Source organism: Harmonia axyridis, chromosome 7 (assembly GCF_914767665.1).
Source record: "Harmonia axyridis chromosome 7, icHarAxyr1.1, whole genome shotgun sequence".
NCBI lineage: Eukaryota > Metazoa > Arthropoda > Insecta > Coleoptera > Coccinellidae > Harmonia > Harmonia axyridis.
This window is the reverse complement of record NC_059507.1, coordinates 36,244,210-36,260,762: the sequence shown is the minus strand read 5'-3', so window position 1 is coordinate 36,260,762 and position 16,553 is coordinate 36,244,210. Positions and strand designations below refer to the sequence as shown.

General features: G+C 36.1%; 1 protein-coding gene across 15 annotated transcripts in view; it reads right to left on the bottom strand.

Moving 5' to 3' along the window:
• Window positions 1-4,093: 4,093 nt before the first annotated feature.
• LOC123685263 (MAP kinase-activating death domain protein) overlaps window positions 4,094-16,553 on the bottom strand; it is a 46,314-nt gene continuing 33,854 nt past the window's right edge. For 8 of the 15 annotated variants that reach the window (XM_045624910.1, XM_045624911.1, XM_045624914.1 and 5 more), the window contains 9 exons: window positions 16,228-16,374; window positions 14,856-15,107; window positions 13,229-13,468; window positions 12,903-13,175; window positions 11,423-11,590; window positions 9,111-9,119; window positions 8,540-8,612; window positions 6,123-6,169; window positions 4,094-5,804 (listed from right to left, as the gene is read on the bottom strand). In XM_045624910.1, the coding sequence (XP_045480866.1) occupies window positions 5,334-5,804; window positions 6,123-6,169; window positions 8,540-8,612; window positions 9,111-9,119; window positions 11,423-11,590; window positions 12,903-13,175; window positions 13,229-13,468; window positions 14,856-15,107; window positions 16,228-16,374 (1,680 nt within the window). In that variant the 3' untranslated portion in view covers window positions 4,094-5,333. Of the gene's footprint in view, window positions 5,805-5,860; window positions 6,033-6,122; window positions 6,170-8,539; window positions 8,613-9,110; window positions 9,120-11,422; window positions 11,591-12,902; window positions 13,176-13,228; window positions 13,469-14,855; window positions 15,108-16,227; window positions 16,375-16,553 lie in introns of all 15 variants that reach the window. The other 7 variants (XR_006748278.1, XR_006748277.1, XR_006748281.1 and 4 more) reach the window with 7 other exon arrangements.

Below are 16,553 nucleotides of genomic sequence, written 5' to 3'. Positions count from 1 at the left end.
TATTCGGTTTGCCGTCGACGTGGAAGCATGGCGGGCATATCCTCATTATTTTCTGTGCTTGGGATTATCGTAATGAACTCTTTTTCGTCTCCAGTCACAATAAGATGCAGAAATCCCTTCCGTCTTTGCCTTGCAAGCAGCTGTTCACAAGCAAACAAACGCCGTTCAACATATCTCTGCTTCAACTCGTACGGCACCCACTTTCCTTGTTTCTGAATCATTGCCATGACTTAAAGGCGTTTTGAATTGGCTTGTTGTGTCACTCCCAATGATCCTGCCAATTCTTGCGTTTGACATAAGTCTTGATCAAGTAATGCATCCAATGCTGGTCTTCGACGTCAAAATCACTGTTCTTGAAGGCGTTGAAACCATTCTCGACACATTATTTCACTAATAGCGGTCACACCATAGGTATTTGAGAGCATTCAATGAGCCTCAGCCGCAGATTTCAGCATATTAAAGCAAATGACGAGAATTTGGCTTGTAAACTGATATGTTTAAACGAGAATAACTTTATGATGCAGATACAAATCGACTAATATTTCGATGGCGTTATGTTTACAAATACCTAAACTTATTATATGACATCTGGGATCTATTTATTTCGATTATCACTCACCACTGCAGCCAACTATTGCAAAACGGCGCAAGCAAAGTTGTACACCTAATAACTTCAACATGTTCAACAATTTGCACAAAATAATAGATTTATTTCGCTTGTCATGTGATTTGATAATGATCTCACTAATAACAACAATCCTAATGAACACGTATGGGCACTGTGAAATTCATAAGTCATTACACCAAGACGATTTCAGCAATGCTTTAGTATCAACGTTTGGGGTGAAATTTTCAATGATGATTTGATGCCAGTAGATTTTTTAATATTTTACAAAAGTTAGATTTGTAAAAAAAATTTTTGGAGCACAACCTTTTTAACTTCATTGATGATCTAAACGTCAACATTATCTGTCGTATCAGCACGATGATACAGATCCAGAGGTAGTCAAGTAGGGAAGTAGGTTGCTGCTTGGTTGAATGGAAAATTTCCCAAATAGATCAAGGGAGACTAATGCCATGGCCACCTCATTTACCGATATCAATCTGTTGGTTTTTTATTTACGGCTTTATGAAGCAGCTTATCTATCATGTTGAAATCACATCTCTTCAACATCAACTTGATAGAGTTCAAGATGCAAATAACCAAATATGAAAACCAAAAATCTCATTCGATGATTAACGAAATCCTTAATTCAAGCCAAAAGTGGACATTTCGAACAATTTTTATTGTTTTTTGTTAAGGAAGGTTGATACAATGTTCAAAGTTCAAACAAATTTCTTGCTATAAAAAGAATTTTTTTTCAGTAATTTCTAAACGAAAACGAAATGGACCATTTTTTAAGACTAATTTGAGTGCAGCTATCATCTGTCAAAGTTTGTCATATATTTTGTAGATTTCCCTGTATAGATATAGATTATTAGTATTTCTATCCATTGAGCTAGGCGTTCAAAAAAATTCGGGCTATGCCAATGAACCAGACGGCTAGTTAGTAATACTCATCGATTCACTAATTTCATATATGCTCATATAGGATTGGGTTCCGTCCTAACCAATCATCTGCCTGCTACTAATCATGCTCTAAATTAAGAGCAATCAGCGTTATAATTAACATAACATACCCGTTTGTCCCACTGTCTGTAATTGCCCATATTCCTAATGATGTGGTGTGGTCATTACCCTAAGCTTACCTTCGTTATCCTAAGTCCAATTAGAAGCTAATAGAATTCTATTTCGGATTCCATTATTCATTGATGAACTGCTCAGAATTTCAGGATATCGCATTCAAATATCTATGGAGTAGGTATTTGAAATTGGCAAACTGTTCTTTTCAGTTCAGTGTACAAGACAACTTTTTTTTGACTTGCAAACTTTATGCTATTGTTTATCAGTTCTTTTCATCTAGTTCAATCTCATGAATAATGAAAAACGGTAACAAAAAAATCTCGGAACATCGAAGAAAAGAACTTAGGTTTCAAGCTCAAATCTCAGCTGACTACCACTGAGCTCATCCGTCAAATATTGAAATATTAAAGCTAAGTGCCGCTGCATTTGTTGTTGTTCTATAAATGGATGAAAAAGAGTTTCTTGTAATGACAAGACACTGTTTCTCATGAAAAAAATACTGTGCAGGCAAAGCAATGGCTTGATTTTGCAGTTGTTTGAAAATACATCAAAAAATTCTCGAAACGGTTTTGAGCGTGATTTTAAGTTGCGTAAGATAGCAGTATAGTTGATAATATCACGTGGCAGTGTATTCACTATTTTGTATTATCATTTATGCTTGAGACAGCTTTGGTCGAAATGGGTGCCGCGCTTACTCGCCGCTGTTATACAGAGTGATTCACCGCTATCCCATATCAGATGTTTATGGAAAACTAATCATAGTTTGCATGTTGGGGTTTGAGACAATGATCTTTCTCCCTAGGATATTTTCAGATTTCTACAACTTCCTATTGTACCGGAAATAGACTACTACTTCCTTATTTCAAACGGCACACCCATTATTGCATCATTAGATACAATTTTTTATGACAATTTCAGCTATATATCATTGGATGAAAACTCAACGGTTCATGAGTTAATGGGATTCTTATAAAAAAAATGGTGGCGATGAGGAGTCACATTGTTCTGTATATTTCGGCAGAAAAAGCTTTTTCCGGAAAAACCTTTGTTATTTTCGATTCTGCAAATAAGTAGTATTATGAACCTGTTCGTGGTCTGGACGAAAAATGTAAAAAAATGGTGTTTATCATAAGATCAGAAGTTGGACAACTTGAATTCATCAAAACTCATTATTTCCAAATTAGGATATAATTTTTTTAAGTCAATTCTACGTTTAAAAAGAACAAAGATTACTTGAACATTCCTTATACCTAAACTGAATACTTTAAGAGTAATCGAAGAAGAACTTTAAATGAGGAAAAACTCGTGTCGAGTAGTCTATGTATTTGTGGCGGCTTCTCATAAAGCTCACATAGCAACAATAATAAACACAGCACTCAGTGGCCTAGAGGCTAAGACTGTGTTCTCAGTCACCGAGATCCAACAAGGTCCCGGGTTCGAGTCCCGGCGGCTCCCGATAATAATAAATTCCCCAAGCGTCTGTGACACGGCACACACAATTATACCAAAGTCACACTGATGAGTCCGGTGTGTGTGCCAGGGACGAAACGCATAAGTAGGTATACGTGAAATCCTACATATTTTTGATTCCCTAACATGGTTAGAATGCGTGATCCTTCAATTTTTTGAAAATTGGATCGAATGAAAGAAAAAAACCGCTCCATGGATTGAATTCAAATTCTCTGGGATTTTTGTGGTAATATTGAACTGTAAAACGCATACTCAACATTGATGGTTTTTTCAATATTTTCAATTCAGCGCTTGATTATCGAAAAAGCCTCCAAAAGCCGTTTTTTCATCAAGTTCTCAAATTAATGTAGAGAACGAAGAAAATTTTTTTTCCGAAAATACCATAGCTACTTCTGGTAGAGAATTCATTCAAGATTTCAAAACATCCCCTAAATTTTCTGTGCAATCATTGATTGGTGAGATGATGATGGTTAAAGACAAAGAGGTCCTTTTCAATTCAAAGTTCGATATTGAAGAGAGAAGTGTTCGTATCGAAATTTTGAAAAAAAGGATATTGAAGCTGAATGAGCAAGTTACCTCATCCATATAGTGGTTGAGTTGGAAAAAAAAATTCCAAGTCTGTAGGCCAAAAATAAAAACTGAAAAAATTTCGCAGAAATTTTAGACACTGTATTCATTAGGATTGAGCGGTACAAGTTGCTTGAAAAATTTTTTCATCATGAGATCTCCTAACTATAAACTTCAAGCTTCAAAAAGTTTTTTTTCAAATTGAGATACGACCATTGTTATCGAAAATACAGCCATTTGAAAAATCGCTAAAAATTTCGAATTTTATTTTGATCCTTTATACTACTATTACTAGTATAGATGAATTAGAATAAGAGGATTTGATCTATATTTTTGAAAAAGGGATAGGTAGGTGCGTAATAAAAAGAATTGTGCTATTCATAATATATTATTTCGAATCTCACATAAAAAATAGTTACATATCAGCCACTTGAAAATACTCAATTGAAATTTATAAAATACGCCATCGATATTGCTTGCACAAAGAAATTTTGCAACAGTATTTCACTATACGAACGAGAGCAAAGTCTATGACATCCTGTACAAGTACACACAAAGTTGTAGGCACATTCTCTTTTCTCCGAAACAATATCAACATTTCAATAAAATCGTCAATTCTCAACTTGAAAAGAATCAGTTTAAAAATCTCTATAATGTAACTTCGTGTTGAATATATTTCTAAACACAAAAAAAGAAATATTTTCAATCTGATATGAATGAATCAATAATCACAACAATAACTCAATAGAATCTCGATTTTTTTTTCCTATTAAGTTTTATCGTAGCAACCCCAAAATTGGAGGGACAAAAATTTGGAGGGTACGACTTCATTCATTTAATTACAATCCAACGAAATCATCCTAGCTATAAAAAAATATAAGTCTACAACCTCTGAAATAGTCGAGTGTATATTGTCAATAACTGGTATATTTCAATTTTCTTTTTCGATATGCCATAACACTGATTTCAAATTCTCATGTTTCTGCCACTCAAGTTTTCTTGAGATATAAACATAAATACTAATTACACTGGACAAAATATAATGAGACATTCTAGGAATTTCTAGTTGACAATTTTCGTAGAAACTGGAGTATGCGTCCTATTAAGGGCTATTTCAGTCTAAATTTTGACATTTCTGTTAAAAGCTGGCACGTCATATATGACGTCAGAGGTTAATGATAATAAATGTGATATAAGTAAAACATCTCTATCTGTACAAGTGTTTTGAAAATAACTATACAACAATATTTCCTAAACAAAAAACATGCTGGAATTTTTTACCTAACATAGATTCGTCAGTTCTTTTCAACAGTCTTAGCAATATGTGCAATTCATCAAGAATTTTAGTCTCATTACTTTTTGTGCTGTGCATTTCATAAATGATATTCAGATAATTAAAATTATGCGGTAAAATTTAATATTGAACTACATCATCCAGAATCTTCCAGCTGTCGACATCCCACAACCCCTTAAAGACCCGTAATACGAACAACGAGAAACCACCTCACACTGGATGAGACGAAGAACCCACTCACACCCATGGAAGACAAGACGGTACCACGCAAAAAACATCATCCCCGTAGATCAAGGGCAAAGAGAGTCCCCTGCTGCGTCACTTGGGTCTGGGAGGGGGTGGAGGGGTAGACGGCTGCCTGCTTAACGAGGAACGATGAGGGATGGGGGGAGGTCTCCCCGGTCTCCCTGGAGGAACTTGAGAGGACCCAACCACTGGCTTTATATTTCCTGGTGGAGGGGCTGGAGGCTGCACCCCGGGTGGTAATGCTGGAGGGGGATAAGAGGGCGGTCCTCCGGTAGGTGTGACTGATCCTGGCGGTAATTGGCTTGACGCTATTGCTAGCCCCCTCTTCTCAGTTTGGTTTTTTGCGTCTGGTGGGGGAGCTGGCTCGTAAGGTACGGGATCTGGTGGGGATGTTGCAGGCACCATACAACTGCTCAACATCGGGACGAACACCGAAGGAGGCTGAGGGGTGCTTGGTGGTACCTTCTCGTTGGAAGAGAACTTCTCGTTGCCAGCTGCCAGGTAGGAGAAGACGCAGAGCACCGAGTAGCAGATCTGGTCGGCCTGGGGGAGAGAAAGAATTTAAGCTTTGATTTTCAGAACAACCCCCGTAAATTTACCACCTATAGCAGACAGACGAACAGCTATAATCATCCTAGGTTTTAATACTATCAACGTCTACAAACTCTTACATATTTCGGGAGGACATGCATTGGTCGGTTTGACCTGGTCAATTTTAAGTGCCATGCAAACTGAAAATATCCTGTGAAACATTAAAGACAGCTCGCTAGCCTATAAACAAAAACGTGCTAAGTTTTTTGGGACACTGGGAGAACACAGATGGCTACACATTGACTTTGGAGATAGATTTAGAGAACTTACCATCTGCGATTTGTACCTTCTCTGGGTTATTTGCCTTGTTTTTGGATCTGTAATTAGATGAATTGATTAAAAGTTTATCGAACGTGAAATTGATCATGCTTATACTACAATTATTAACAGAGGCAGGGAATTGGAGACACAGTTGAGAATTTATTTTTATCTTTTGAAGAGACACTCGTGGTTGGGCGTCTAGTCTAACGGGTGTCCCAAGTTATCGTATACAGGCAATATTTTGCTTATTTAACAAGATAATAAAATAATATAAACATTTCTTCGAATAACATAAAGTACCCTCCCAATGATGCATAAAAAAGGTTCGTAAATTTGACAGCCATGTGGTAGCTACCCCTCACTTTTCTATTGTCTATATTGTCAGTGGGAATTGCATGTCATTTTATTTGGAATACAACGATAGCACATACTTGGTATTTTTTCATTAATAACAACAAGAAAATTAACATTTTGTGAAGTATTAATTGCAACCAAAAAACCTACTATGCAATTCATAAACGAAGAAACATTTAAAGCAAGTTTTTTGTCATAAAAAACATCGGTTTTTTTAAAACAAAAAAATTTATCTACTTCCCTTATGTGAAGTTTGTACAAACATGGTTGGATGCATTTCATTTTTATAAGGATAAATAAATAATTGAATAACGTAAAAGAAGTAACAAAATATTAATATTTTTTTGTTATTACTGAAAAAATACCAAGTATGTGCTATCGTTGTATTCCAAATAGAATGAACGCAATTTTCACTGACAATAGACAGGGGCTGCTATTTGAAAATAAAAAGTGAGGGGTAGCTACCAGAGGGCTGTCAAATGTAAGAACCTTTTAAATTGAAAAGGTTTCTTGGATGTTATTCAAAGCAATTTTTTTATTATCTTTTCAAATAAGCTAGATATTGCCTTTGTACGATGAATTGGGACACCCGGTATACCAAATTTTATTTAAGATCTTTTATATTAATTCATATATCTAAACATGCTCTATCGAAAATATATTCATTCTCCAACCAAAGAAGGTTTTAGAGCTACCACGAGCTGAGCTTTTAATTATTGTAGGACTGCTAGTGTGGCACTGCCAGTGCTAGTACCTTCTGTAGTCTGTAGTCACCCCATAGCCTTATCAGCAGATGAAAGGGACATGGAAATAGCTAACAGCATACTGTACGAATATCCAAAACTGATCAACCTAAGAAGCACTATTCTGAGCAAGCTTGTTATGAATATTCATAAAGTAATAACCAAGATTCCTATGGACATTATCAGTTTTGCCAATATGACAAAAAATCTCATTGGTAATACGCTCTTTTAGTGTGACGTTACACACCGCCATTTTTGGTTCTTCTGTCAGTGTTCGGAATCCAAACAAATAAATTGTCATTCAAATTAGTACGGTGTCGTTGAAGGAATTGGCTTATTTTCATAAATAAGAGTATTTGAGGAACGATTTCAGTATTAATTGATAGACAAAAGGAACGAGGTTAATACCAGTAAGTTTGAATCCTGTATCATTCCCCAGATTTTGTATAAAGCCGTGTTTATTATTTGAATTTCAAGTTCGAATTTACTGGCATTAATCTCGTACCTTCTGTTTATCAATTAATAGTAAAATCGTTCCTTAAATAATCTTATTTATCAAAATAAGCCAATTTCTTCAACGACAACGTACTAATTTGAATGACAATTTGTTTGTTTGGATTACGAACACTGACAGGAGAACCAAAAATGGAGGTGTGTGACGTCATCACTAAAAGAGCGTATTGTTAAGCAGAGTAAAGATAAACATATCAAACTGTTTGCAATTTACTCTCATTTGGAAGCTGCTACTCCGTTTGTCGTAGTTCCTACGACGAAATTGGATGAAAGCTTCGAGAATTTGAATAGTTATTCATAATACAAGTGCAGAAGGCATTGATATTCTTCCACGAGTTCAAAATTCAAAAACGAGCCACGAATTGGCGAGTTTTTGAATGAACGTGTGGTAGAATGAGCCTTCTGTACGAGTATTATGCATTATTTTCTCTAATTCATTGCATTTTTATTGAAATTAATGAAATATTTCCATAAATATCATTTAGTGACTTTTGTATTGAAAAATGTTGGTTGGCGGAAATGATTTTTTTAAAGCAAATTGATAAATTGACAGATAAAGCCGTGGCGGAAAGTTCGGAGTACCAACATATAATAATAAAATATAACCATGAAAACTGTGCGTTTCTGATATATTCTCGCACGATTTTGTTCTACAAGATGTGGAAGAATGAACGGAATAACCACAGAATTAGAGAAATATAAATTCTAAAACATCAGCTAGAATTTATGGAATTAAGAAATAGATTTGATTAAAAATAGGTGAATCACTTGGTGTGCCAAAGAGGGTGACAAATTTGTTAATAAAAAAATACTCACTATATTCCTCAATAACAAATACAGTCCCCTTCTGGGTGAAGCACTTCCTTATATGATCAATCCTTATGAAAAACTGCGAAAAAACAACAATATCACTAAATCTTCCTGGCAAATCACCATTTCAGTAAGCATAAAAATGGCATGCACAATCAAGTTGTTACGTGCAGAAAGCTATAGGCAACTTCAGAGATGGTTTGCTCTATGTTAAATGAAACTGATGCGAAAAGTGTGTATGTTGAATTTTCGGTGTTGTGTGTTTCTTCGTATCTCTAAAGAAGAGTGTGCGTCATCGAAGGTTGCCATGCCTTTCCCCCACCCCCCAAAAGCATCACTAAAACCACTACCATACCCCACACAACAAACACAACCCCGAAAACTTGTCGCCCCTCCCCCCCTCCAGAAGAAAATCGAGTTAGGATGGTCAAAGCCCTAGAGTGTTAGTGGTGGAATGTGTAAGATTCGGAAGGGAGGGGGTTGATGCAGCAAGTTACTACAAGGAAAAAGCGCTAACTATAAACAAAGACTATTCAAACTAATCTAAACGATCAACTTAGACCAATTTTTTCTGTACCTCAAAGTCCTGCAAGCAGCCAGCCGCCCGCGCAAATGGTAACCAAACAGAAAAACAACATTAGTGAAGAGTATTGACTCAGTTAAAAACAAAGGACCATCTCAAAAGTTCCTAAGCTGGCGGATGTGCGACCGAACGCCCTGTATGTCGTTCGGTCGACTCCGCTACCCATTGCAAAACATGACCACTCACTGACATCGATAAAAAGAAAGATGGAGATGAAGAGATAAACAAGCAACAGCGATGGGTTCTTCAGTCAACAGCTACTGAGATCGGTAAAATAGAAAGACAGATTTTTTTCGCTACTAGTATTGATCCTTACACGAAATATTTATCTGGACTCTTTATCTTCAGTCTTTATGTTCAGTTTATCATAATTTTATGGAAAAATTTGCCTATTCCTAAAGAATAACATAAAAAATTATTGAAAGGTGAATGAACTGTTTTGAGCATCCTTTGTGGTTGAATTTTATGCAACTGCTTCACTTTGATAGTTTCAGTTTGGTTGTTGGATAGTTTTTGAGTAATTTCTATGATTTCTGACTATTTTTTTAATAGAAACATTAGAAACAATCGAATGACAAAACAGCTTGACGGCGTTTCTCAAATTCTGAATATATATAATAAGAACAATTTTCGTTATTTCATTTGGTTCAAAATGTATAAAATGAGATAGAATGCAGTTCCTACTTTCGAAAAAGTGCGCCTAGCCTGGATAAAGAAGCAGATCAGGTGGTGTCGTCGGCACAGAAACAATGTTTTCAGTAGTCACCATGCAGCGATCAAGAGAGCACTGAGGCTTAGTTTTGAAGACACAGAAAGCTTGTCGGACCCAGTTCTAGTTGAATCTTGCTGATCCTAAAAATGGTAACTAAACCTACTTTGAAGCTGTAGAGGAGACGGTTGAGAAATTGGTAAAATATTGAATGTTGAAGGATGTAATGAGAAGAATAGCCAAAAACTACATTGTATGCAAAAGTGTATTTCCCTCCAGTTAGAAATAGTAATTTACGTAACAAGTCCGGAAAATAGGGTTTTTTTGGACGAATAGACAAAATTCCAGGACGAGCGTAAGCGAGTCCTGGAAGTCTGTGAGTCCAAAAAAACCATTTTCGGGCGTGTTGCGTACAATATTTTTTCGGCAACCATGTAAAATAACACTATCGCTGCTGCTTTCCATATTTTATTGCGATTGCGATAAAAAACATGCAAATTTTTGACAACTAATTTCATATGAACTGTCAGCCGTTATCTCGGTTGCTTTGGATTCTATGATTCTTTTCCGGCCTAGTCCGGAAAGTACGTACTTCCCGGACTAGGCCGGGAAATGCTACTTTCTCAGAGAAAAAGCGTCCGGGAAGTGAGCACTTCCCGGACGGTTGCCGAAAAATATAATTTTCGAAGTATCATTCAAACACTATGTATCAGTTACACATTTAAGCAACTGAAACCTTTCAATGTATTTTGAAGAATTTTTCAAATCAGGCACTGCATTCCACCCCACCTATATCTCTATTTGTGTTTTTCAACTAACAAATGAATACACTCTCTAGAAAAAGAAGCTTTACATGTTCTTTTTACTTACTTGTTTCTCAAAAGATTCCGCGTTTTATTTATTCGAGACTACACTTGAAGGAGCTAAAAACTAGTAGTTTCAATATTGATCTTTATTAAAAGTAATTGTATTTGAAAAAATCTGTCTTTCGATATTTCACTGATCTATTTATTAAGTTAAAAACAACATTCATTGCATGCAAGAGGAAGTAAAGGTTACGACAATAAGAGAGAAATCGAATAGTAGGTAATCAAGGATATAAAAGAAAGAAAATGAAAAAATTACTACCTGAGCGTTGAGATCCGAGACACAAAGATGCCTAAAACTACTGCTAAACCCATTGAAGTCGAAAAAAAAAGTCACAAAAATTTATAATCACATCAAAAAACAAACAATGAGAGAGATGAGCGAGTGGCACAGATTTGTAGGAAAGTTTTGAGTGGTCCTTGCAGACAAATGCACATGTTTTAGCGCACCCATCGACTTAGTAAACCAACAAGCAAGTGAACAGTTATAAAAATCACTTTTACAATAAATTTCGGTTTTACGTTTTTCACTAATCGTTACTGTATGAACTAACAATAAAGAGAAAGAGAGAAAGTGTAATATTGAAAAAATATTTACGAAACACTAAGAATATAGAGTGTCAGAATTTTGTCTCGTCAAATGGATAATCACTGAAAATTTTCCGTTCGACACTCTATATGGTAAACTTTTTAGAGTGAAGAATATCTGAATGTTGGTCTCATGAAGATACCTTGCTGGTTTCAAACAGTAAACCGACACCTTCCAGACAGACTTGGAGCAAACCTCCTTCTCCGGTCACCATGTCCTGTACCGGAAATTCTCCGCCAAGTTCTGGAGCTGTTCCTGCCACTCCTCCTCTTTCCATGGCTTCCTTGATGCAGTAATACAGCTGTTTGCACTGAAAGTCATTTTTCATTTGCAAATTTCATATAAAAATTCAGAGTAAGTCGAAAGTAGGAAGAATATACAGCTTATACAGGGTGGCCACTTTTTTAATGGGATTGTATTGGTAACTTTCAAACCATAAGAGTTAGGAGGTCGGCAAATGGAGAAAAAGTTGCATGCATAGAAGCATTATCAAGCAGTTCAAACAAATCGACATTATTTATATTATTATAAGTTTTAACGCTGAATTCAACGATATATCATACAATGTCATTCAAAATTAATTTTCAGGTGATTTTGACCCTTATCCAAATTTCTTTGGGTCGGATCTGTATTACATTCAGGTACCTTTAGTTTAATTAACAACATGCAATACATTTCGATGAGAAAATCAACTTACTCGTCTTGAACTAAATGGAACATATCAGAATCAAAACAAGAAACAAGTAATAATTATTTACATATTTCAATTCATAATAATTAAACGAATTATCACTTAATAAAAGAAAAATCGAATGATTATTCGAAAGTAAATGAAAATGAATGAAGTTAGTGTTCGAAATATCCACCAATTTGTAAAATGCACTTAACGGTTCTGGAACCCATACTTCTTATACATTTGCTTATTTCGTCTTCTTGAATACCTTCCAATACATTCTCAATCTTCTCGCGAGAAATCACTATTGCTGGATTTATCATTAATTCCATTGAAACAAATTACAGAATCGAACTTTATTTTGATATCATTACAATATAAGTTTTGCAAGGCTTGGTATTCAAATTTAAAATCATTATATTCGCGTCTCTTGACTATTTTATTAACAGCAGTTTTTGTTAATTTGCATTCATTACAGATCCGACCCAAAGAAATTTGGATAAGGGTCAAAATCACCTGAAAATCAATTTTGTATGATATATCGTTGAATTCAGCGTTAAAAGTTATTTCGAAAAGTGTCATAAAATATACAGCCCCGTATTGAAGAAAATGAGGTTGAGGGTGGCCCAGAGAGCACGAAACGTTGGATACGAAATCTGATTACGTCAAATTGACAACAATTTACTGTCGAATAAAAAAATCCTGTAACATTTTTTGATATTTGAAATAAAGTGTGAAAAAAAAATCAAAATGACAGAATTTACTTTTCTTATGATATCTCAATAACCGGCCCTGATAATTTCGATTTGTTTGAACTGTTTGATAATGCTTCTATGCATGCAACTTTTTCTCTGTTTGACCGGCCTTCTAACTCCTATGGTTTAAAAGTTACCAATACAATCCCATTGGAGAAGTGGCCATCCTGTATACAGTTAATGAAATTTTTTACCTTCTTGGTGTAATATTTATGCAACTGCGTCTGCTGTCCATTCCTCCTCCAAAGGCATAGTACTTTATTTTTGGGACTGTAAGTCATATTGACCAGTCTCTCGAACCACCACCTCTCTATTATAATCCCAGTCACAGATCTTAGAACCAAACCATCGTCTCTAACCTCCAAGAACCTCAACTCACCACCACCATCCACACCTTGGTGGACTGTAAAACTCTGCCGGTGCAACAACCGTGATCCCAAAGGTTTCAAGTCGATGTCGTTGCCATTCTGCAAAACATATAATGAATCAAAACTATCGAACAACTTTGCTAAAAGCTTACCAATTTGTTTATCTGGTCTAGCAGCATGTTGACCTCTTTACTGTGTGCTTGGCCGATGTGGCTCTTTCCGAGAAGCCTTCTGATCTTCCTCTTGATCTCCATCTTGTTGCAGTTCAACATGACCAGAATCGCCGTCAGGTTGTATAACATGGTGGCGAGCAACTTGTCTTCCTCGAACTCCAGTCTCTTTCTCTCGGTTTCGCTGAGGCTTTTGTACCTTTCCATCATCTCTCTTGGACCCTGGATAAGACATTGAACCCATTGAAGAAGTTCCCTTTCATTTAATATTTGCGCAATAACAACTACACTACGCAAAAGAATTAACGCACATTATGGAAATCTCAAATTTATTCTACAACTGAAGGTGTTCTCAATGATAATTATTTTTATCAGAATTATGCATGCATATGTTATCCACTTTCAACGTTTTTCTTCAATACAGATGTTTTTTCCCAGCAGGAATAAAAAAAGATGAGATTATCAGATTTTGAATGTATTGGCTCCATTCTGAAATCAGTTGTTCTCGATCAATTCTAGTGATCAATAGTCTTTCTTTTGTTTGATTTTCTACACTCGATCGCTATGCAACGCGAAACACGCAATTTGACCTAAGAGGAATGTGCCCAAGCGATAGTTTTGCGAGAAGAAGAGTGGACATACACAAGAATTGCAGAAAGGTTTGGAGTTTTCCATACAAGTGTGTCCAGAATGTTTCAGCGATTCAGGGAGACAGGTATGAATGTCCGAAGACCAGGACACGGTTGACCATGGGTAACAACTGCCATTCAAGAACGTTACTTGAGAGTTTCTTCGTTGAGACAACGATTTGCAACCGCTCGCCTCCTTCAAAATTAGCTTGAGAAAACTCATGGGGTGCAAATTAGCACTCAGACAATAAGAAATCGCCTCAGAGAATATGATTTAAGGCCCCGTGTCGCGGCAAGAGGCCCAGCTCTTACCCCAGCCCATCGAAGGACGCGTTTGGATTTTGCGAGAGAGCATATCCATTGGGAAGAGGCTGATTGGGAAAAAGTGCACTGAGCATATATTTCATGTGGACGTCTGTATACAAGGGAACGTCGATCACAATGGTAGAGGCAGAATCTAGACTCATCTGTGAAGAGAACTCTTTCCCAATCAGCCTCTTCTCAATGGATATGCTCTCTCGCAAAATCAAAATTGCGTGTTTCGCCTTGCATAGCGATCGAGTGTAGAAAATCAAACGAAAGAAAAACTATTGATCACTAGAATTGATCGAGAACAACTGATTTCAGAATGGAGCCAATTCATTCAAAATCTGATAATCTCATCTTATTCCTGCTGGGAAAAAACATCTGTATTGAAAAAAACCTTGAAAGTGGATAACATATGCATGCATAATTCTGATAAAAACAATTATCATTGAGAACACCTTCAGTTGTAGAATAAATTTGATATTTCCTTAATGTGCGGTAATTCTTTTGCGCAGTGTATTTTTATCGATGGTTCAGAATTAAAGAATGTTAACATAATGCATAAATGTCCACTTTATAAATAAAGCATTTGAATCTCGCACTCTCCCTCCATCATAAATGAACAAATACAATTAGTTCTTTGATTAGGTACATCGATTGTGAATAAAACTCACCTGATCCATCCCAACCATATCCCTTTCTTGTGAAACAGCATCCAGAAACGCATCCTCCCAGAACTGCATTTGGTTCCACAAGTTGGACCTATCCTTAGCGACCAGAACCTCGAAGAGGTAAGTCCTAGCAGTTTCTGGAGAAGGAGAAGTAACGGTGTTGACTATTTGACCTCCATGGTACCTAAATCCGGTGCTCAGAGACGACTTACTAGACCAAACGCTAGACGTTCTTGTTTTGTTAGTTTTCGGATACTGAAAATTGACAAAAACCTCCGTAGTCTTTTGAAATGAGTCGAATTATGTATGAACACCTCTCGTGCAAATATTTACACATCTGGGGAACTTACCTGGAGGTTCATTGAAACAATGCAATGTATTTCCAAAAGTTCCAACAAAAATGTTGACGACCAATTTTCTTAGTGACACAATGGGCTAGTTTAGTGATGTTGATAATACTATATTTGACACGATAGAATTAAAATATAGAGCAAAACTGATAAATCAGTGAAAAAAATTTGAAAATCAATCAATAAATGACTGAGAAATAAATTATTTAAATTTACGTATTTTAGCGCGGAACGTCTTTGGTCTCCGACTCATCTGTGACGTCACGCCACTTGCCTGTGATCGCTACACCATAAATTACGTTTAAATACTTAACCGCGCCAAGGCTCTCGCGCCGTTTGTAGTTGTACAGTGTAGTTTTAACTCGAGTTTTGTTTTTATGTCACCATAATGGAAGAAGGCTTCGTGAAAGAACAAAGTGACAATTTGCCTAAAATAGATATATTCGCAGTGATGGAGTTTTTTTCTTCAAATCTATCTTATGTCAGTGCTGAAATAAAAGGAGTTAAACTTTTCAAGTAAGTATCTACTTTTAAGTTTGCTTCATCATGGTTCAACTTATAACGATGATTTATTTAAAAAACCTTTCATAAGCAGTTTGTAGTTGAGTACTGGTTGTTGAAGTCTATCCATTATCAATGGCAAAACATATTTATGTGAGTAGTAAAAAAAGAAAAAAGTACCTAACGAACAAAACACGACACGAACGGCACAAGTGATTGTACACCAATGAATTCGTAAGCACTTTGCGAATACCAGTCGCCTCGTGTAAGTGGCATGACGTCACACACTGCGTACTATGAAATTATTCTTCCAAGCGCAACTTCAAAGTCCCATAACTTTTTCATTTCTAAAGATATTCCAATGATTCTTCCAAATTTTTGTTTCATTTTACTTAAATTTTTAGAATTAATCCTTAACAAAAAAATGAAAACTAGTCCATTGTGAAAATTCGATAAAATACATTGCTTTCTTCCAATACACAATGGGTGTTCTTAAAATAGAAAATAATCAATACAGCAATTACCTGTAGATTCTCGACCTCGGTGTCCGACACTGTTGATCGATAGGAGGATTGCAGACCGCCCCTGTTCAAGCCGCAGGCTGGTCCAGTGGTGATAGAACCACCTGAGGGGGAAACTGTACCACCCGAACCATGCATTCCACCTTCGGCCTGCCACACAACATTAAAATCAAGCACATTCTGAAGAATGTTTGATCGATTCGATCTTTACCCGGTGAAATTTTATTTCTAATTAATATTAATAAACTTTAATCTCAACAAATTTTCAAAAAGATGTTAGAGGCTTATCGCCAAACTGTGACTATATCAGATTTCACTTCTAATTTATA